The 24,338-nt window shown below is 37.8% G+C and overlaps 1 protein-coding gene across 1 annotated transcript in view; it reads left to right on the plus strand.

Annotated features, from left to right (window-relative positions):
- LOC105034538 (uncharacterized) overlaps positions 1–24,338 on the plus strand; it is a 93,383-nt gene that overhangs the window by 20,184 nt on the left and 48,861 nt on the right. Inside the window, 9 exon segments of the mRNA XM_073246219.1 lie at positions 6,436–6,895; positions 6,898–7,374; positions 7,377–8,357; positions 8,360–8,719; positions 8,722–8,991; positions 8,994–9,920; positions 9,923–10,032; positions 10,189–10,290; positions 12,801–12,940. Coding sequence (XP_073102320.1) covers positions 6,436–6,895; positions 6,898–7,374; positions 7,377–8,357; positions 8,360–8,719; positions 8,722–8,991; positions 8,994–9,920; positions 9,923–10,032; positions 10,189–10,290; positions 12,801–12,940 — 3,827 coding nt within the window.

Genomic DNA, 24,338 nt, shown 5'->3' on the forward strand with positions numbered 1-24,338 from the left:
GGATCTGAGTGTGGCAGCCATTGGATGGCGTCATATAGCCTCATAAGGCACCATAACCAAGAGTTCTAACCAGGATGGACTCTTGGTGCGCAAGAAAGTGTGGGCATGCACCATGGCGTGTGGAGAAGGAAAGAGTCCTTCTGCCTTGGGATTAAGACCTATGTGGCAGCCCACATCACCCTCTATTCTCTGGCTCTCATCTCAAAGCATGAGATGGTTTTTTTTAGAATTGTTTTGGGCGTGAAACTCTTGAAAAAAGTCTGCGTGCCATGAGGAATGAAATCATGTAACTCATCGCGTGAAGAGTCCTTCTGCCATGGGATAGAAGGTGGCGTTCCATATCTGATATACCTACCATTTGAATCTTATTCAAATAAGGATAAATGTGGTATGTTTTCAGAATTATCTGAAATGAAAAGGATGCCAGAAATGCCTCTTGTGTGTGCGCACATGCGGTGAAGGGAGAAGGGTCGCGTTGCTTTAGAGAAGAGTCCTTCTGTTTGAAGGCTCTCTCTCTCAGACACGCAATCACCTATGGGGCGTGAGGAAGAGATGTGACTCTTCCCCATGCACCCTTATCTCTTCTATAAAAGCCCATGGTGCTGAGTGTTCGATCATTCCAAAGTCTAGAGTTCTCTCCTTACAAGTCTCTCTCTTCTCTCCTCTCACTCCCTAGTTTTAGGACAAGGCTTTCTATATTTAAGAAAAGCCTAAGTGAGGTCCTAACAAGGGTAAAGGAGGTTCTGAAAGAGAGATTTAGAAGTCCAAAAAAGTTTCTTGAGAGGGTGAAATCAGGTTCTTGAAGAAATCTAACCGAAGCGAGGCTATTCGAGTTCTAGGGATTAGAACTCTTGAAGCAAGATTCAAGTAGGAGTGCTGTCTTTGGATTGATTCTGTGTGAGTCACCGTTGGAGGGCGAACACTTGAGCGCACAGTGAAATTGAAAGAAGCATTACAGGTATTCCTCTTATCATGTTTATTTATTTATGCTTTGCTTGCTATAGTCAAGGGATCTTGGGCATTAGGGTTTTCGATGCACTTGGTGTTTTGAATGAAAATTCTAAACATGAGCCTTCCACTGCATCACTAGAACCTTATAAAAAGGTTACCATTGGGGGATGGAATTAACCCAAACCCATTTAATTAAGGCTAAACATGATAAAAGAGTATATTTTACCTAAATGGTTTTACCTAATGCTAAGGTTCATGTGTGGGTACCGGGGCCCATATCGCTAGTCGACAGCATAGTTTGATATGCCCCCATGTCAGGCCCGAACTGACATAGTAAAGAGAGTAGGGGAGAGGGAGAACTGGAGAAAGAAAGAGAGAGGGGAGGGGAGGGAGAGGGAGGGGAGGAGAAGGAGATGGTGGAGGGGCCGGTGGTGGCCAACAAAGGATCGCAGAGGCCCTTGAATGACCAAAGGAGCGGGAAAGAGGAAGAACTAGAGAGAGAAAGAGAGAGAGAGAGAGAGAGAGGCAGGGAGGGAGAGCAAGGGAAGGAGCGGGAGAGGGTGGGGAGGCCGGTAATGGTTGTCGAAGGGTTGCGGAGGCTTTTGGACAACTAGATTTCCCTCATCGACCTCTGCTGGATCAAAACTGGGGTGAGTCCAATAAAGGCTAGGGAGGAAAATCAGACTATTCAGGGACCTCTATAGCCTCCCTCTCCTTTCCTCCCTCTTTATCCCCCCTCTCTATTTTTCTCTCCCAGAGGAGAATGGAGCTTCGAAGGACTTGGCAGCCTCAGTGGGCCTTCGGCAGCCTCTCCAACTTTTCTCTCTTTTTCCCTCCCCTTCTCTCTCTCTCTTCCTCTCATCTCTTCTCCCTCCCCCCATCCTCATCGGTATTTTGTTTTGAATGCTAGAACCATCCCAATCGGCCGCCAGTATGGTTCGGCATGCCTGGACCAGGTGGTTTGAGATAGTTTGGCAAACCTTGCCTAATACTTTTTCTTAGAAATGTATCAATAAATGAGTCTTAGAGAGTGAATTCGGCAAGACTTGTGTGTATTGTTTCTTTATAATTTTTTTTCCCAAATGTGGGAATGTTATGTGGAATAGAGATGACACCAAATTTAGAAAATGAAATATATGGCTTGGATATGTAAGATTGAAGGGCTGTGGAAAGGAAGAGTTAGAGAAAGCAAATCCAGTGGATATATATTATTGAACAATTTGAAGAGCTGATATTGATATATGCCCTATTGGATCTAAAGATCATGGTACTTCTAGACAAAGTATGTAGGGCTTGCATCCATTTCAAGATGGCTGTATAACCGTATATAAGTTTAGGCATCATGCAGCAAAGGAGAGGAACTTGAAACAGGGAAAAAAAAAAAGAAGAAAGGAGACACTGGAGTTTTCAAAGGGATAGATCTCGGATGGGTTTGCAACTCCTCCAAGAATGCAAGATTGGTTGAGGTCCAGGCTTTACTTTAGATAGCTAATGTTAATTTAATAAAATTAATCTTTTGGAGTAGAATTCACATGTAATTTGGACAGTTTGTTTGAGAATCTGGTGTAGTTTCCATGGCCAAGATTAATTAAATAAAATCTAAGGGCTGGAACTGATCTCTGGACAGAAATTTAGTGATACTTCATATATAGTATAGATAAATAATATTACAAAAAAGATTTAGTATGGAACTACAATTCTTTTACCTTTTTAGCTTATTTGTGCCTTCGAGATGAAAAATAATGCCCTATATCAAGGTTAGCATTCTATTACTTTGGACATCTAAATTTCAAAAATCATGATTTTATCTTATTTTTTAATTGGAACTTTTTTAGAACTTGGAAAGTTAAAATCTTTTAGTAGGTGTTTGGTTATGAAATGGAGTTCAAAAATGGAAAGTTGTAACATGGTAGAGGCAAAAATCATGGATTCAAAAAAATTTACTCAAATTATAAATTTCTAATTTCATGATTTGAGGGAATTAATGAAAAATTATTGTACCATCAAGCACCAAAGTATCTAAAACTCTCATCCAAATAAATTCTAAGGAGATCATGGAGGGTTTGCATTGGTTGCATGAGCTTAAATTGTGACTAATGAGGTAAATCTCCCTACATTGTCAACTGGCCATATAGGCTTACAACAATCTCCCTTGTGTTTATTTGCTTTGTCTAGGAATCTAACTCTAATTTTAGAGGACTGATGCCTAGGATTCAGATCCCGACGGGACATCCTGCGGGACACCAGGATGGTGTACCATCCCATGTGTCAGTACAGGATCGTCCCACCATCATCCCAACATCCCAATCAGGGCATCTTGGGACATCCCCTATCCCAAGTGTCAGGAGGGGGTGGGACGACAGTCCGTCCTGTTTCATAAAAAAATTGGGACAATCCTGTCCCATGGAATTTAAAACCTTGATTGATGCTAGGATGACATCAAGTCATAAAATTTGATCAATCCTTCCATGTAGATTTCTCACTTAGTTGACCCAAATTTGATAGGCAAAATGCTTGGATGATGATGATCAAAGAATGCTATATCACCTCAAACCGCCCAGTTTAGGGCATACTAAGCCATATCGAGGGGTGGACTGGCATATTTCCACCCCTCAGTTTGAGAAACCAGTGAGGGAGGTGGAGAGGGAGAAGGGAAGAGAGAGAGGGAAGGGATGGAGAGAGAGAGGCCGAGGGAGGGAGAGAATAAGGGGGCTTTCGAGCCCCATAGTGTATTATATTATAACCTTTTTTCTCAATGTGCACTTACAAAACCATAGTCTATTATCATATTATGCACATACTAGTGGTAATTGGGTATTCTATTATGTTATACAAGGATGGCATATTGGTATCTTGAATCTCCAATTTAAAAAAAAAAACTAGGCAATGTTTATCCTAGTTGAAAAGAGGAGAGCATGGATGAGAAAACATGAAAATTGGAAATAGCACATATTCCCCTAAACTGTTGCTCTTAGAGAATAAGAATATAATGTAAGTCACACTCTAAATTTTTTGCATGACTATCTAAATGATTATCATCCTTCTCTTAGCTAGTTTAGAGTCTGATCTGGATTTTTCCAACATGCTATTCTTGTATAAGCACATTAGGGAATTTAGACCCTTTCTAGTTAGATGCCCCATATGTACATGCAAAGCAAGTGGCAACGCATGGTGCCAAATAAAATTTAGGTGGCTAAAGGGGCAGGATGATCAACCATTGGAGCTGAATTATCTAATTTAATTTATTGTTCATCAAGAAGATTCTTCACAAAATATGTTTCATGTTATCCTCAGTCTTGTAAGACAAAAGGGGATATGGGGTTCTCACTTTTCACCCTTATTTTCTCATTTCCTTTTCATCCTTCATTCTCAACTCTGCCAATTTGCATATTTTTGAGTTGGAGATTGAGTACTCCAGTATGCATGTTAGAGAATCTGCTATACTAGAGTAATGAAGCAGCCTTGTAGCATGAGAACTGCAAATAGATTTATGATGTGCTGGAAAAAAAACAGAGATGGGTTGACCTGAAAGTCCTTTTGAAAAACGGCAGACAGATAATTAGAGAAGTAAAAGAGAAGCTACGAAGATGGAAAAGAGGAGAAAAAAGAAGTTCAGAGGGGAGAGAGACCTCAGTTGCTGGATGCAGGAGTGAGTGCACAAGCAGATTTGGGTAGGGATATGGGTTTCTTTGGAATAATAAAAAAAATAAAAGAGAGAGAGAGAGAGAGAGAGAATATGAAAATACTAAGGAAGAGAGTGCAAGGACAAGTTTCTCAAGACCTCTTCAAACGAGCTAACTCATTTGTGATCACCCACAAATCATACAAAATTCATCACTCTCTGTAGAATTATATATGTGGACATTCAATCAACTCTAAGGCAATGTTTCTTCGCCACAAAATTACTCCCGATAGGCCAATACTTATAGTGGACTTAGTTCTATATATTTTGATTGATAACAAAAAGTCCTAATCTACTTAAAACTTCACTAGATTAAAGTTGGTACTTTCCTGAAAAAACACTTCCCCAAGAAAAGGTAATATTGATGTTTTGATGAATTCCTACAAAGAAACAATGGAAATGAATTCAAAACAGAACCACAATGACTTGGAAGTTTTTTCTAATGAAATCTGGACTTAAAGTAGGACATGTAGACATAGTCCTACCTGAAATAGGACTCAGAAAGCTACCAGAAATTTAGCCCTAAAAGTTATCATGCAAATCACAAGAAAATATAAAATAAAAGTCAAACAACTGAAATTAGTATATAAATTTCTGCAGCTTGTCTTTGAATATGATGATTGTGTCAAGCATCTATCATCTGCAAGGAAAATGGTAGGAAGCATGATCAACAAGGAGGTGAAATGGGGTAAAGGGGAAGAATGGAATGAATTATGAGTAAAAGCTAAAGATATACATCTCAAGCAAGGTTCGCGGATTTGGTGCCCCAATCCGTGCCGGTTGCCGGCCGGTATGGTATGGTACCATACCGTACCGTACTGCCCCATACTGCCAATAAAAAAATCAAAAAAATCTCACCCAATGGTCAAAAAAAAAAAAAAAGAAAGAAAACCGCACTGTATCGGTGCCATACTGCCCCGTATCGGACCAAACCGCTCGGTACCGGATGGTTTGGGCCGTACTGGATCGAAACGATTGGTTCGATCCGGTTTAGGCCATTTTTCCAAAAACTGGTCTAAACCGAACCGGTTCCCCACCGGTACGATACGGTATAGGATGTACCGGCTGATTCGGGTCGGTACGGAATATCATGATCTCAAGACTCAGGTTTGTGAAGGGTACAAGCTAGTCTTGTTAGATTGGATTTTAGCATCATCCAAAATTCCAAATATAAAAAACACATTAGTCCACATAAAAGGAAATGAAGAAATAACTCAGTAACTACATCAAAATTATTAGTAAATACACATTAGTCTCTTACATTCAAAAATTTTCAGGATGGGTGCAAATACATATTATTATGAATTTCATCTCAATTCATGTTCAGATCAAGTCTTGTATGACCTAGAAACAATCCATATATGAAAAGCATTGATATTTTTTACCCAAACGTCCAAAATGACTTCAGTTTGGATGAGTTCAGGTCAATTTATGTCAGTTTGATATCTATAATGGGTTCATCTAATCCATGTACCCATGGGGATATATAAGCCTCATATAATATGGAATCTCAAGTTTGTGCTGATAGATGGAGCTTGGATTTTAAATCTTCTAAATGATTTAGTCACTCCTTCAGATCTGCCAATCAACTGGTATGGGTTCCGATACTGGCACAGCAATCCTTGTGTGAGATTGTTTATGTATGATACTGATAATGAATGGAATATTTTTTGCATGCCGAAAACAGAGATGGATTTGTTTGCAGCTGTTATTATTGTTACAAGCTATTCTTTACTATGGAGGCTCGACATGTTTAGCCTTCTTCTTTTCTTGTGTTCACAAATGTTGCTCGTTTTCTTCAGGACAGAAGTTTCTCAGCATCAGGGTCACATCGAAGTTCAGATTCGGGGGATAGTTTCATAGGAAGAACGATTTTTTCTCCCAAAAACAACTTAAATGGGGGAGCATACATGGGGAGACAAGATTCAACTGACCCTCATGTTAGTTCAACATATAGTGCACGTGCTGGTGATGATATTTCTAAATCAAATCAGTCATCGTTCAATTCTAGAGTCTCAGGCTGCTCTAATACAAATCTGTGGCAAGAGAGTGCCACACAAACATCCATAAATGGCCTTGCTGCATTATCATTAAGACCCTCTGATTCTGCTAAAGATCTTCTGGAAACTGCTGAAGAAACTATTGAGGAACTTCGTGATGAGGCTAAGATGTGGGAGAGACATGCTCAGAAGTTAAAGCTTGATGTTGGGGTACTAAAGAAGGAATGTTCTGAAAAATCCAAGCATCAAGCAGACCTTGAAATGATCTTTCATCTGCATACACTGAACGTGATTCTCTGAGACAAGAGGTTGAACAATTGAAATCATCATTAGAGGAGTTAATGAGCAAGAAAACAAATAGTGATACTGGCTCTGCCAAAATTGAAAGTGTGCTCCGTGTGCAAAAGGAACTGGAGGATGAGTTGAAGTTTCTGAAAGAATCCAATGCCGGTCTAACTCTACAGCTCAAGAAGATGCAAGAATCAAATATTGAGCTTGTTTCTATTCTTCAGGAATTGGAAGAGATCTCAGAAAAACAGAGATTGGAGATAGAAAACCTTTCACAACAGAATCATGTAAGTGAACTTGATGGGGACCTGAGGAGTCTATCTTTATCTGATACTGATACAGAATGGAGAAGAAAACTATCTCTAAAAGAAGAAGAAATCATCAAGTTAGAAGAGAAGCTGTCTGACATGATGAATGCTCAACACAGTGAAATGGTATCTGGTGAATGTCATTCTACCTGATAAGAGAAATCGAAGTATTAAAAGCTAAAGTGCAGGAGCTAGAGAAAGATTGTGCTGAACTTACAGATGAGAACCTAGAACTCATATTTAAGGTGAAGGAATTGAGCAAGGACATAAAAGAAGGGAAGGGTTCTCCTGGTCCTAACTCTTCCGAGTCTGAAATTGACTTACTTAAATCAGATATACATCAGCTGGAGGAGGAGCTCAAGAAGAAGGAAATATCAACAGATGGAGATACAGTTGAGCCATCAACAACCAAGCTCAAGGACCTTGAGAGAAAATGTGCTAATCTTGAGTTTGAAATACAACATTTCAAGGATCAAACATGTGATCTTGAGATAAAGCTTCAAAAAAGCCAAGCAGAAATGGAAGAAAAGAACTTAGAGTTAACTGAACTCCACCAAAAACTTGAAAACTTCCATGCTACTGACTTGGGTCTTGACATCATTACTGAAAGAAGGGAAATTGAATCATGGAGCACATCAGAAATGCTAAGAATGTATTCTGAGATGAATAAGCAACTTCATTTTGCTCTCTCTCATGTAAGAAACCTACGTTCTGATGGTAACTCTGATGGAAATACAGAGTATATCTGTGATCCTGATTTTATGGTTTCTATCAGTACAGATATTAGCACTCTGAAGGAGCAGGCAGGGGTTATGACAAATAAGTTGCTTGAGTTGAATGAGCTATTAAGGGGCTGCAAGTCTATATTTCAAAATAGAGACATAGTCGCTGAGCAAGGAGGTGTTGATTCTGCTGAAACACAAGAGCAGCCAAAAGATAACAGTTTGTTGGAACAAGAAATTGAAAACCTGAAGGCAGAAATGCAATCCAGAAGCAACAGTATTAGTGAAGAGTTAGAGGAAAGAAACTCTAAGATGGAGGAGCTCAAGGTTGAGATGTTGTTAAAAGAACAGGAAATTGATATTCTGAAACATTCCAAAAGGGAACTAGAAGATATTATTTTTAATCTTCAAAAGATAAAGGTCAGTTGGAAGAAGATTTGGCAATTGCACATGGAGAATGCAGTGTAACCTCTAAATACTTGGAAGATGTGCATCATGATCTAATGGAACTTACTAGCACGATTGATTCTCATATGTCTGCTAATAAGATGCTAGAAAGGAAGTCAATTGAACTTGAAAGTTACAAAAAGGAGCTAGAGTTACATATATCTGAGATGGAACAACAGAATGTACAATTATCAGAACATATATCTGGCTTAGAAGCTCAATTAAGACACTTGACAAATGAGAATGAATTAACAAGGCTAGAACTAGAAGATTCAAGGTCTCTTATAATGGATCTTGAGGATAAAATTGAAAAAAAGGAATCTAAATGGAAACACAAAATGTGGAACTGAAACAAAAACTGCAGGAATCGCAAAAACAGTTGTTTGAAGTGCAAGAGGAATCAGAGGTTTTAAGGAGATCCCATTCTAAATTACAATCAATGGTTGAGAGTCTTATTGAAGAGTGCAGCTCACTGCAGAAGTTAACTGAAGATTTAAGGGGAGAAAAACTAGAGTCGCATGAACGCATTACACATCTGGAGGTTGCATTGGATGAGTCACAGGCAAAGAGTTCTTACTTTCGTAAAAGAGTTGAGTCTTGGAGGTAGAACTTTCCTCGTTGCAAAATGATATTGCTTCAAAAGAGAAATTACTGCTGTCAGAACTGGAAAGTATTTTCCAAGAGCACAAGGAACATGAAGAGGGATTAAGACAGGCACATATCATGTTGAATAAGATTCAATCAGAAAAGGCAGTTGAAGTGGAGAATCTTGAGAGCGAGTTTGCACACCTCACTGCACTGTTGTCATCAAAACATGATGAACAAGAAAGAGCAGCATTAGATGCAGCACATGAAGTTTCATGCCTGCAATCAGATAAGGCTAAACTGGAATGTAGTCTTCAGGAGGTCAATGAGAAGGTTAAGCTGTATGAGACTGAGGTACAAACTATACGACAAGATTCCAAAAATATGGTTCAAGGGTTAGTTGATTTGCTTAATGCATCCAAACAGAGTGAGGAAATGTTGATGACTGACATCAAGCATATGCAGAGACTATTAGAGGATGCCAAATCTAGTGAAGAGAAATTCAGAAACATGGCAAAGGAACTGAAATTAAAGATTAAAGCTTCTGATTATGAAAAACAACAAACCGTGGAAGAGATTTCTGGGTTAAATGTTCAACTGCAAAAAATAGCTCATCTTCAGGATGAAATCTTGGTTCTTAAAACTTCTCTAGATGAGGCAAAGTTTGAAAGGGGAAAACTAGAAGAGTTACTGCAGTCACTAACTGAAGAATGTGAAGAATTGAAAACAGAGAAAGTTTCTTTAAAGAAGAAAGTTGCAGACATGCAGAAGGCTTTGTATGATGGCGAAGATGATAGATGCAGTAGAATTGCTTTGGAAGAAAAGCTTCTGAGACTGGAAAGCAGTCTGACTGCTCAAGAAGCATCATATGCTTATGAAGATGAATTGAAGAATGAACTTCATGCAGTCAAGAGAACAAACAAAGTGTATCAAAGAAAATACAATCACTTGAGCAGGAAAAAGATGAGTTGATGAGGAAAACACAACTAATTGAGAGGGAACTGATGATGAAAAATGATCATAACCAGGATGACAAAATTTCGATTGAGGTATGCCATCTGAATGTAGAGCTGAAATTTCTTATATTCATTCGAAGCTCAGTTTCCCTAAGAGCTTTTCTTCTGTAATTTTCTGTTCTTAGTTCTTCAAATATAACTGAGTTTTTCATATGTGTACTGACCAAATGGTCCTGATATTTATTACAGAGTGGAATAGAGCGGCATACTAGTAAGCATAATATGGAAAGGCAATCACTAAATTTTCAAAATGGTGACCATCATTTCGATGCTAGGGAACCAAAGACATTGGTACAATCCTTAGCTTCTATTTCATTCTATACGGATAAAAATGAATCACATCAAAAATATTTAGACCACAAATAGATCCTTATTTTTATGTATTGTATCCTAGTTTTTAACAAATATTGTTCTCCGTAACCAACAAAACAGTTATTGTTCTTAGGATCAAGTATTAAGAAAGGTGGAAATTTAGGAAAACTATACAGTACAGGCATTATATCTGATTGAAGTCGAACTATTGTTTGGTGTTAGTATTTATACTACAAATGAAACTTCTATGTTTGTGTAAAAATATTTTTGATCTTTTTTTAAAGAAATGGAAATTTGCTCCATTCAAGGATTTGTCTAGCAATATTTGCACATCTTCATTCATAATTTTCTTTCTTGTTGAATTATAGATATCGCAACCTAGTTACTATTTGCAATTCTTGAACTGTTAGCTCTCAGATGAAGTTGAGATAATGTTAATGATAAAAAAATCATAATCAAACAGGTGTCACTTGTTCTGATCAAGGATCTCTATGCTCCGGATCGGTTGCCGGGCTGCATGGTTCGGTATGTGCCCCTTGTCATTCCATTCTAGGCCTACAACGACTCAGCAAAGAGGGCAGGGGAGAGGGAGAAGGAAAGAGAGGGGAGGGGGAAGGGATAGAGGGGGAGAGGAAGGAAGGGAAAGAGAGGGAGAACACCGATGGAGGCCGGTAGAGCACGTCTGGACACAGTAGATAGGATAGGGGAGGGGAAGAATGGGAGAGAGGAAGAGAAAGAGAGGGGGAAGAAAGAGGGAGAGGAAGAGAGGGTGAGAGAAAGGTGGAAAACATTTGGCAGAGGATAACGAGGGTCAAAAAGCCACGTGGATGGGTGGAGGGGCTACGCCTCCGGTGCCACTGTTTCATTCGAAACAGAGGTTCCAGAGGGGGGACCTTTTTTATTTTTAAAAATTTTAGGTGAAGTCGGCAAATCATTATTGACTTCACTTATTTTTTTCAAAATAAATAAATTTTGAAAAATAAAAAGAGACCCTCTTTGGGACCTCTGTTTCAAATGAAACAGCGGAATCGAAGACGAAGCCCCCTTGCCCTTCTGCACGGCTTCCCGGGCCTACCCCTCCTCCACTAGTCATTGGCCACCCTCCCTCTCCCTCTCTTCCCCCATCTTTTCCTTCTTTTCTTCTTCCTCTCCCCCTCCAATGATTTCTCAATTTCATTGCTAAAACTATCTCAATCTGCTGCCAATATGGCTCAGTACACTCCCAAATTAATGGTTTGGGATAGTTCCGCCTTCTTTCATTTTGATGATTAATGTTGTCATGCCCTGAACCCCTCATTTGGTTCGGCCACGTAACATGGCTGGATGAACCGTGGAGTGATGTCCACGGCCACATGAAACCTAGAGCGATGCCCCAGAGATCATGCAAGGCGTATAAGATGAACAAAGTTCAATACCACCAAAATGTTTATTGGGTATCAAAAAATAAACCAGCTAACTAATGATTCCATTGCTCAAACTCTACACCCAGTAAGAATCCCTCACACACCAATATAGAGATAGTACATTTAAATAAATGTTAGCAATAAACCATATCAAACTGTAGGTAAAAATCATAAAACCTCATACTGACTATGCAGCACAACTCAAATAAATCCATGTATATACACATAAATGTATATAATCAAATATTTGTCTCACTCAAAGAAAACATATCACGTATATTATCAATTTTAAAACTTTTGTTCAACAGCGATTCATATACTTTATCTTCTATTACTATCCAGATTTCAGATCGGTTATCTTTCCGATTTAGACTATTCACGGTCATGCTTCGGCCCATGACTGGCAAACCATAATCCCACACTTCAGCCTATGGCGCAACCCAAATATCTCTCTCTCTCTCTCTCTCTCTCAACATGGAGGACTTTGTTTTCCATATTGAAGTTAGCTGTCACTATGCCAATTTCTGTTACAAATTATTTTATATTCTTCTAGCACTCCAGGACATTACCAAAATATATCATCCAAACTTGCTGGTAAACTTTCAGTTCTCATGCCCTTATGTTTTTATCTGAAAACCAATATGATAATTTGTTTTATTCTTCCTGACTGATGGATTTGCTTTCATAGTTTTTCATTTACTGATTGTGTGCTTCACCTGACTGTTTCCTTAAGTGACAAAATTTGAATACAATTCAATGATTGATATCATAATTGTTGCAAATGCTTACTTTCTGTTTCGGGTTATGTTCTCAACTATTTCTGTCTTTGGATTGTAATATTCATTCCTGTGTTTATTAATGAATATTGAATAAGATTTTATCTGCTATTTCTTTCTTTAATTTCAGTGCCTTTTAAGTTTTTATATTGTACTTCAATGAACAAGTAAATTTTGTACTATATATTAAAGACCTTAGAGAAAGCAATGGCAGCAAGATTTCTGCTTGCTTTTGAGAATTATAATGCTATTTGGTCTCTCTCAGATGCAAATAATTATGTTTTGGCTTTCATTCTTTTTGGTGATTTAGGGGGGAAACAAGCTTCAGGATCATATGGGAAGGCCACAAGTCAGCAAAGAAGTTGACCTCGAAGCAAAGGTCCACTTACTAGAAATTAGACTTGCTGATGCTTTGGAAACAAATACTACATATAAGGTGCAACTTCAGAGGTAGGTCAATTCATATTTATATTTGTTTCTGTTCCATATAGTCTTTTAAGAAAAGTTGGTTTCATTAAAACTTTTTATGTCAATTAACATAAATGATATAATTGATCATATATTTTAGAAATAAACTTTAAGAGGAAACTCACTGAAAATTGCAAGTCTCAATTAACTATTTTTAGTTATATGCCAAAATGTTCTTTCCGTTTAGTCACTTGGAACAGAATACGTAGTAGCATCACAACAGACTACAGGATTGGCCACAAAACCTTTGCCATTACATATGACAAGAAAATATTACTTTTTGCATGAATCAATCATCAATCCCCATTAGAATTAAGCTAGCTTAGTCTTGAAGCTAATTCCTTGTAGAAAATAAACAAATGTACCACATGTTATCTATCAAGAAAATGCCATGTAAAAAATAAATATGCAAAAAGCCAGCGACATCAGTTAGCTTTCTTACCAAATAAGAAGTCAATCATGCAGATAAAAAAGTTTCATTGAATCCCTGCTTGTAAAATTAATGCCCAAGAATGAAATTTGAAATTTAACTAGACAATAATGACCTTAGCGAGGGTTTCAGCACTACTTGTTGCGACACTTGAAGAGTTGAAGTAAAGGGTCATGGTAGGTCCCCCTATTCTCCTGCCACTTTTAGCTTATGACGATCTTCTAGCGAAAAGACAGAATTTTGAAGCAATTTAATAGGATGATTCTAATGAAAGGATGGTTAAATGAACGAAACTTCTGAATGTTGTAAGTCTTCATAATTAACAGTTGCTAGTTGCTAACCCACAAAATCCATGTTCAGCCAATTCCATTGAGATCCAGCACATATAAAACATGAGGCAGCATGTAACATTCTTCAAACAAAAGTATACACTAGGGTGAAGTTGTCATAGCTGTTTCCAAGGTTTTGTGCTCATATCATTACTAGTTTGGGCACTTGCAATTGCTCCTTGGATTATGCTGCTTTGCTTTCCATAATGAACTGGAATTCCACAAATCCCTGGGAATTACAAAAAGAATATGAAAGTCTTCGGAGTCTAGACTTGTGTATTTACTCTGAGCTTTTATTTTTCTGAATATAGACTGTAGATGTATTGATGCAGTGCAAGATACAACTGGCAACTGGCAAGTACTATGATCGATTGGATAATGCCAAACCTTGTAGGAGCTGGTAGATTCGCAATTGGAGTCTGCAATAATGTATTTTCCATTAGAGTTGGCATTAGTTTTTATCAAATTTTCGTATTTTGTAGTTGAATAATCTTAGGTAGTTAGGTGTTTTCCTTTTATTTTTTGGTCGGATTTCCTTTTTTTACTGTGACTATAAGGCTTGTCAATATAAGGCAGCCCACGTTTAGTTTGTGGCAGACTTTTTTTGATTCAGTAAAGTCCTTGGAATAGAGTTTTCTTCCACATCTTCTCTACTTTGTTCCTTGTGCTTCTTCTCTCTCTAAAGCAGATCAGTTAGGCCTATGTCACATGTTGAATAGCCTTATTTTATTTCATATATATATATATATATATATATATATATATATATATATATATATGTTAGATGACCTTACCTTATTGAATATATATAGAGATTTTTTTTCTTTTCTTGTTTTATAATTGATCCTGTTTGCTCAGCTAATCATGTGTTTCATGCATGGAATTGCATATCAAGTCAAACCACTCGATACGCCCGGTAGCGTATCGATATGTCGAACCATCACATACCAACATAGGCATACTGTACTGTACCACGTACCAATACTATGGTGGGATTTCACCGGTACGAGGTCCGGTACCGAGACGGCAAACCTTGGTTTCATGTATCATACATGGTCCTATTTTGCTATTGGGTTGAAATCAAGGTCTGTCATACCAACCCTATCATATTGTATCAATAAATACTAGTATGATATCAAGGTTCGATTAGATATATGAGCCAAACTAATCAATACCCATCTAAACCGAGCAGAACTGCCTCGTGATACCTAGTTTGGGGCAGTACCGAGGAAGAAGTGTTGGATTCCTATTTCAGTACAAGATGTGTATCATACCATATCAACTATACTATACCAAATTTATAACATAACAACATTGTACTCCATAATAGTTTTGCAAAACATGGTTGAAATGATAAAAGCCATTTTTAATGTGTTAATTGTGTAGATCTGACTAGCCATTAATTAGTGACAAATTGATACAGTGGACCTTTTTGGAGAAAAATCCTAACAAGGTTCGCAATATTATCACCAGATTCTATATTGGTGCCATGTTGGTATAGTCTCAATGCCTGGTATGAGGTTAGTTCAGTGTATTGACACTTAATATATCCCCTATACTATGGTTTATCATACTGGTCAGTATGGTACAATACTGGGCATATCATACTATATCAATACTGAATTTATTTGTAATACCATACATGGTACTCCAAACCTTATCGTGCCATGCTGCATACCAACACTGTAATAGGATGGTACCGATATTGGGTCTAGTATCGAGATGGCAAACTGTGCCCTGTACCGAATATCAATTCGATACATATTTCCCATCATGGGGCAGCATGCATTGGAACTATGAGCCTTGCCCCCCAATTTAATAGGCAAAAGGTATGCATTGCATTAAGTTGAAGCTATCTACTTGCCTAGAGCTCTTCTTTTGTAGTATCTCATTGCCACTTGATCCTTCTTGCTTTCTTTTCATTCCTCCTCTCTTATTCTTCTTATATCCATGGTGGATCATAGACCTAATGTCTTAAGTCTAGGTTCCTTTTATAGGGTTTTATTGATTTTTCTCCCAATTAATGCATGGTAATTTTTATCATCCCTTTATTTTTTTTAATATAACCATCATAGTAAATTATATATCCACTACATAAAGATACCTATAAAGCAACTAGTGTTCTTCTGTAGTTTATTGTTTAAAGTTGCACTACTACGGAATCATTATGTCAGGATGTTTTTAAAATTTGATACTTTAACTATAGAACACTGACATCAATTAGAAAATGTTGAAGACAAATTTCATCTGAATTAATATATGGTCTATGTTTAGATATCGTCACAAGTTTAGTGATCCATCTTTTGGTAAAATAAAGATGCAACCAAGGTTCTGAATCCCATGGGATGGGGGTGTCCTAGTTTCTCCATGGAGCGGATGCCCCATTGTCCCAATTCTCGATGGTAGTCCCGATTGAGAGTCCCATAGGTACCCCTGTCTCTCTCCTATTCTTCTTTCTTTTCCTTTTTATTCCTTTCTCTTTCTTTCTTTCTTTTTTGTTGGAATTTGATCGGTTTTGAATGCGATCCATACCCGTTGTTCATCCACATGGGTTGTTGGGATGATGTGAGAGTTGGATCCCACTAGGAATCCAACTTATCATGATAAGAGACCCTAATAAGGATTAGGATGATCCAATTAAGTGTTTAAAATGAGCAGGACTCTTATCCAATTAAGTATTTAAAACAAGGTATGCTGAACCGGTACTGTCGGTCGTTTCGATCGGCCGACGGTACGGTTCAGTATGGTTTCATACCGTACCAAACTGACGATCCGAATCGGAAGAAAAAAAGAGAGAAATAGAGAGAGAGAAAGAGGAAGAAAAAAAAAGAGGGAGGGGAAGGAGCTGGCGGGGCCGCCGGACGGCCTTCGACTGGCCGCCATGGCCGTCGGAGGGCGCAGTCCACGCGTGCGGCGCCGTAGGCGTGAAACAAGGGCATCGTCCCTGTATCGTAATTTTTTTAAAAAAACATGGTTTTAAATGAAGTCGGCAAACGATTTGTCGGCTTCACGATTTTTATTTTTTTAAAAAAAAATTCTTAAGTCGGCAACCCAGTTGCCCACTTCATAAGTTTAAAATAAAAAAAAAAAAAATCGAAACAAACGTCGTCTGTTTTGAAAAAGAAGAAGGGGGCGGAGCCCCCGCTTGACCACCCTCAAGCCGTCGGCGTCGGCTCGCCGGCCATCGGGAGCCTCGCAATGCAGGCACCATCCGTCCGGTAGGTTCTCCGCCCCCCCTCCGAGCGCTCTCTCTCTCTCTTTTTTGCTCTCTTAAAAGTCCTATCGGGCGATATGGGGCTCGGAAGTCCTCCGACGGCCACAGCCGGCCTCCGACGGCTCTCACCTTCCTCCCTCCCCTCCCCTCTCTCTCTTTCTCACTTTTCGTTCTTTTTTCTTCGATACCGCCGGTGTACCGATTTTACCGGTCGAATCGTGCCGGTCCCCGCCGGTCCGGTACGAGATGGGGTGTACCGGCCGGTTCGGCACGGTATGGCAAACCTTGATTTAAAATGAGCAGGACTCTTAGTGAGTCTCATCTGTAAGTACATGGTATGTACGTTCCGTCTATCATCAATCCATTTTGAGAATACCTACATCCTCTCTATGGCATATCTCTCTAGAGTCACCATCTTAGAACTCAATGATTTGGCATGTGGATATAAAAAGAGACTCTTGTAGCCCCTACATGATCAAGGAGGTTCGAGATTGCTAGTGTTGCACATGCACTTCGAGGAGGCGTCAGAAGATCAATGGAGATTCGTAAAACAAGCATATCACATCTGAGTTGTGAAATACAAACCCATATAGGTAATATTTTCATTGTTTTTTTGCATTTCTTATTCTTCTTTCTTTGCTATCTTCTTTCTTTCCTGCCCTTTCCCTTAACTTCCTTGCATTCCTTTTCTTTTTTTTCTTTTCTTATCCCTTCCTATGCTTCTTTCTTTCTTTCCTTTTCTTCTCTCTTTCCGTTATTCCTTCTTTCCATCCTTTCATTCCTTTTCTTCTCCCTTCCTTTCTTTGTTTCATTTTCTTCTTCTTTCCTTTCATTTTTTTTTCTTCATTTTCCCTTCCTTTCTTTCTTTCCTTTCTTTTCTTCTCTTTTCCCTATATGGATTAGTTTTAGAGTCTTGACCCCATCCTGATCTTGCTTTCTCGTAGGAATAGGATAGGACGGCTGGAGCACATTACGAAGGGAGAAGGCAACATCAATATTTTAGCTATGGACTCAAAATCGAGGCCAAGAGGCATAGTTTGTTGTACTGCCCCATACCATCCGATATGGGGCATACTGTACCGTACCAATGTGGTGACTTATACCATACAACACTTAATATATTGTCTCGTACCGTACTGCATTCCAACACTATAATAGGATGGTATTGGTATGGATCCAATATCGAGACCACGAACTTTGCTAGGAGGCACATGATGCATTAGGTAATGACATGAAGATCATCAAGGATCATATATTATTTAAACACATAAATCAATAACACATATATTAGCAACCCAGCAAATTAATGTTAAAAAATAAAATAAACTACATTTATAGGACACAAGGAATAATAACTGAAGATAAGAAGTTCAACATAAATATGCCTACACATGTGTGTACATGCACACAAATATACATACAATTAGAGATTTGCATGTACATGCATGCATACATATTCATATACATAGTTTGAAACAGCGAGCGATATAGATCAATAGAGAGACAATGGGGAGATGGCAGTTGTTTGGCGAGTGAAAACGAAGAAGGAAGATGGAAAGGGAATGGAGGATGTGTGCGTGTGTTTTTGTGTTGTCTATGTGCAGGTGTGATTGATCTGTGTAGGCAATAATTACGTGAAGCATCTTATTATTTTGGGTTGAACATTTTTTAAGTGTAGGTATATAGAACCAACCATGTAATATCCCACTAACACATGATCTAGTATTTGAGATTCTCTACAAGTTGGAATGTAAATATTGGAGCACTTAAACAACACAGCTAAAGCCTGGATATTTTCTTCGTAAATTGACTTGCTGGATAGTTCTTCAAATAGCCAAGAGGAATACTACTTTATTTTCAATATTTCCTTAATAAAATGACAATTTGCTCTTTTTATCTGGTCCTTGAATGAAATATTTCATTTTTGGCAATGTGCATTGCTAGCAATTTATCAAGGCATGATGTTAGAGAGACAAATAGGAGCTTTACTTACAAGGAACTAGAGAAACTTTGTTTTATACTATATTTGTTTTCCAAGAGCTCTCTTCGAATAACAAAAGTACAAATAACTGCATCTGCATGTGATTTTCTTTTATTTTTTAATCATTCACATTAACCAAGTAAACACACAATAGATAAAAAGAACATAGGTTCTATATTTGAATGAACAATCTGTCTGCTAACATTTACCATCATCCTGCATCCTCAAACAATTCCACATGATCAATTGTCAGCCTCAAATTGGGTCTGTTTGAGTATTATCTATCGTTTTATTCTAAAGCACCTATTTCTGATGGATGATAGTAACTATCCTTGACCTAGTCACTTATATTCCCAGAAATGTTGGACGATAACAAGATTCTTTACATACAAATGATGTTTAAAGAAGTTATTTAGCATCATGTCAATCACTGCAATATAATCCACTTTTTATAATATCATGAGTTCATGACCATCAGCATCTTGCTTTATTGTGATAGAGTAACTTTCTGATGTCTCTTACCTCCTTATGCGCTGAGAAAATTACTGACTTTATCAAAATAGGCCTCTATATCGATTTTGTTCATTACACACTATGCTGTCCTTAAATGCAAAACCTTGTATAATTTTTCATGTATATATCCTCTTTTATCTCCAAAATGCATTTTCGACATCCATCTAATGGCTAATATAAGTTGAAAATATATAGCTGAATATTTATTCATCTCCAGTTCATGATGATTGTTGCTAAGGCCTGATATTCATTGTTGACCCAATGCCCAGAACCATATATCTCTCATGTGTAGTCCACCTAGTCAACGACCATTGGAGTCTCCTTAGTATTGGCATGGCTTCGCACCATGGACAATATCTGCCACTTTCTTGAAAGAGGTTTTTTTCCTCTTTCCTTCTATCTTCCCCACTAACAGCATAGCAATCAGCACTATTGCTTTAATCCACACCTTTATGTTCCTGCAAGCTGCTTCCTGTTTGTTGCAACCATTTGTCACCGCAGTAAAAAAATGCCTTCCATGTTTGTTTTGGCAGCAGACCATCAAATCTCAGCCTTGTTGTTGCTGGTCTATTGTTGTTTGGTTTCATCTTGATTGTGTTACTGCCTCATATGTATTGTTGACCCTTTTCTTGACAACTTAAGCTTTTGGGATACGGTGGTTAGTTTATATAGTAACAGAGTTGGAGGTGACGAGTTCAAAACCCCTCCAATTTAATTTTTCTTTCACTCACTTGTTTATCATCTTGAGTCTTTCTTCCTCTTGAGTCATTCCCGGTTATTATCTCTGGTCATTCTTGTTTCTTGACTCATTTATTTCTTCATGCATGCTCTGGCTACATGTGATGCATTTGTTGATATTTTAAGCTTTTGAGTTATAGTGGTTAATTAATATTGTATCCTATCATCCCAGTAGATGGGCTTAAGTTTTATGACGATGTTTATGATGATTGCATGCAGTAATGTGTCATGATTAGCCGGGAATTTAGTATTTAATAGTGGCCATCAATAGAGATATGGGTGAAAGTAATATAGATAATATCCGTCCAGATTCATTTTTGTATCCGGATCCATCCGGATATGGACAAAAATTTGAGGATCCGACTAATATCCATATCTATTAAAGAAAAAAGAATATGGATATAGATATGGATAGATAACTATCTAATCTATATCCGAATATATGAATCTATTTGTAATCCTGTATAATTTTATATAGTACTTACTAATTTTTTAAAAAAATATGCAACCATATAAACATGTTATTTATTTGATTTATCATCTATTTAGTAATATCTTTGATTTTATAATCATAAAGTTTAATTATTCAACTTATATCCGTAATTATATCCATACTTACAATATCCGAATTATATCTATATCTGTTTAAGATAATATGGATATGAATTATTGCATCCAAACAATATCCATATCCGTATTTGTATGCATTAGACAAAACAAATATTGATATGGATATACTAGTATCCTATCCGTATTCGATTTGATTTCAGCCCTAAATAGGGCTAATTGCTTGGTGCAATAGTAAAAGGCTTGGGCTGACAAGAGACTTGGCAGGTGTGAAAGTTCTGGGTCAACTACTTTATGCAAAAAAATACCAAAGGTTGTGGCTATCGCAAGTTTGCCCCTCCTAGATCCCTGGATCTCTCGGACCATAACTACATAATTTTCTTTAGTAGTCACTGTTTACCGGTGTTTTGAGTCTAATGGTCTGGTCAAGGTTTGTTTCAATAATTTCTCAAAGCCATAGGATATTTAAGAATGATTTCCATATGACTCCTTTCATCTTCTTATGGTCTTTCTGTTGGATTCTAGACAGTTTGCATGCATATTTCAAAATAATTTGAAAAAATAAGTAGCGAAAGACTAGATTAAATCATATTTAATCCCATACATGCATAGATCTAAATCTTATATTTATAGATCTAGTTCATATGATAATAAATAAGATATAAAGTATCTGATTTCAGAAAATAAAATTAAATATGTGATCAAATTACATACTTGAATTGCTGAACTCCTTCAGATCCGAATCTGAAGATGTCTTCAGGTTCTGGTGTAGTCGCACACGTGTCCGATCTCTACGAGTATCCATATGAGGCTTGATCTGATCGAAGGCTCTTTGATCTCTCTGGAGTGCTAGCTTCTTTACAAAGATTACTTTCTTGATGGTTAAATTTGATCTCCTTTAATCTCTAAGACCCTCTCAAGAAAGAAGAAGAAATAGGAGGAAGAAGAAGACTTTAGAGAGGTGAGAACCCTTCCCTCTTTCTCCTTAGGATTTTCTCACGCCCAAGGAGATCCCATGCCCAAGATTTCACGCCCAAAGAGTTGTGATTTTTTTTTTCCACGCCCTCTAGGTCCCTTTTATAGATGGCATCTATAGTTTGATTAAGACTAAATTTGACAGAATTAAATCTAATCAAAGTAGGACTCCAACTTTGATCCAATCAAAACTAGATCAAATCTGATTTAATCCTCATCCAAAAAGGGAATAAGAGAGGAGGCATGGAAGGGCTTGGGCTGATCCATTCACATGTCAAATCCAATTTGGCATGGAGCTTAGGTGGCGTAAGGAGATGGGTGTTAGAAAATTGGGTAGGCAGCATGTGTAGATTTCAAAAATATTGAAAAACAGATAGCGAAAAATTAAACAGGTTAAACCCTTTAACTCCACATGCAAGATATCAAATTTAAACCTATCCAAGCTCAGGAGAAAACACATATTAATAATCTAAAATTTAAAAATACTTATGAGATCAGATCTCATTACCTTGGCATGGATAGCTATTCATCGCTTTTGATGATCTCGGATTCGTAGATGGTTGAGCTGCATATGTGTCCGACCTCTACGGATGTCCATCGGGATCAATCTCGAACTTCTTTCTCCTCGTAGAAGATTCTTTCTAAGAAGAACTTCAACCTTGAATACTTCAATCAACCTCTTTGATCTGGACTGCAGTATCAACTTCTTGATCAGCAGCCTTCTTCTTCTTCTCCTTGAACTACAATCTCTTAAGTCTCCAACACTACTTTTGGGCGTGTGGAAGAGAGGCACCCAACCTTTGAGCGTGGAAAGGAAGAGGGAGGAGAAGAGGCATGGAGAGGGATAGAGAAATTTTTGTTGATGAAAATTCTATTAACAAGGAACCCTAGAGACCTCTCTTTATATAGATACTATCCTGACACATATTAGGAACCCAATTATCTTAAAAAAGTAGATCTTTATCTCATAAGAATCTTCTACCTTTTTAATCTGATTTATGTCAATTAAAATCAGATATAAATGGTATATATTCAGCCTCTTAAAGCATGTACAAGAGGCATCCATAGAATACTTGTCAGGTAGTTGGGGCGCCAACTCTTGACGCCCCACAAAGGAATCTCTAGCCAAAAGAGATGGGGCATGGCCCCCACTTTCTCTCCTCCATGTCATGACACATAAGAGGGGGTGGGCGCCTCTAGGATATAGCGCCCAATATTTATCAAAAGAAAAGGGATGGCCATTCAATCTTCCAACTATTCCATATGCACACTTAGAGATAATTAGGAGATAAAGAAGAGATAATGTTAGGATAATTATGTCAACTAATTGACTTAATCAAATCCTCTTAGACTCATAATTAAGAGTCCAATTAAATCCAAATAGATTTAGGTTAGGTTCAAGGCTATAGACTTGATCAAATTAAAGTTTCGAGAAGAATTAAGTTTAACCGTGTGCTAGCATGGTTCTCATGAACCTAATAGGATTTCAATAAATCCTAATCCAATTGGAACTTCATAAGCTCAATTGATAAATTTGAGATTAAATCCCTTAATGTGTGATCCCATAGGTTCCATTCTATCTGGTAGTGAGATATATTGTGATCTCCATCACAATATCATCGAAACTCTTTTTGATAGATTGGAATATTTTCAATTCTACTTTTCGAGGGCCATCGATCATCAAGATGACGCCCGATAAGTCTCACAATCCACCAGTGACACCTAGCAGTATGTAGTGACAACTCAGTAGAATGAAAGTACAAACCCTTAGGTGCAATTATCGTATGATTCAGTCCTTCTATTGTGAGCCCCGACTTGATAGAGGTAATGGAGAACTCGTCAGACCCCATCATCAGTCATATGCTAGATTGGCTGGACTCAAGTTCATTTGTGAATTTTGTGAAAATTCTTTTTCAATATTCACACTTGCTTTGGCCAAAGACTTTCTGAACTCAGTCTCGTAAATCGCATAGGATTTTTCTTTTTCTACCAAGGTCGATAGATTTTATCTAGATGCATCCTACTCCAAACAGCAAATCTGAACATATTGAAGCTAACATACACAGTAAGGATCCGAATGGCTAGGGACTAAAGGAACGTGCAGTCAAACTCAGTAGCTTCATTGCGAATAGCTAATGACACCGCAAGTTAAAGGACCACTCACACCACTATAGCATCGAGAAGACCACTGACGAGTGAGTAGACATCCATGTAGTTCTTGTATTGGTCATGCTCAGTGCAAGTTGTTCTCTAACAACTACCCGCACCTTTAACTCAGTATTTTTATGCTGCAGATCCAAGACTCATCTGCCTATAAGGGAGGTGAATCGTATACCGATCTTAAATGGATTGATCACTGTCCTCCATAATGTTCCTTTGATCGGAAGCATTTAGAAATTAACCACTAATTAATGTATGTCTCAAATTCTTAACTCTTTAAGAATATACAAAAATCATCTTTGTTAATTTTTAGCACAAATCATGAACACATATACATGATTAGAATGAAAAAGCCCTTTATTGATAATAAAAAGATTACAAGTGCAAGTTTAGGCCCTGAAAATACATAATATGTCAGCCAACAATTGGCTTCTAGGACACAAATCTAACAAACTCTCACTTGACTTAAAGTC

The sequence above is a fragment of the Elaeis guineensis genome, chromosome 11 (assembly GCF_000442705.2).
Source record: "Elaeis guineensis isolate ETL-2024a chromosome 11, EG11, whole genome shotgun sequence".
Lineage (NCBI taxonomy): Eukaryota > Viridiplantae > Streptophyta > Magnoliopsida > Arecales > Arecaceae > Elaeis > Elaeis guineensis.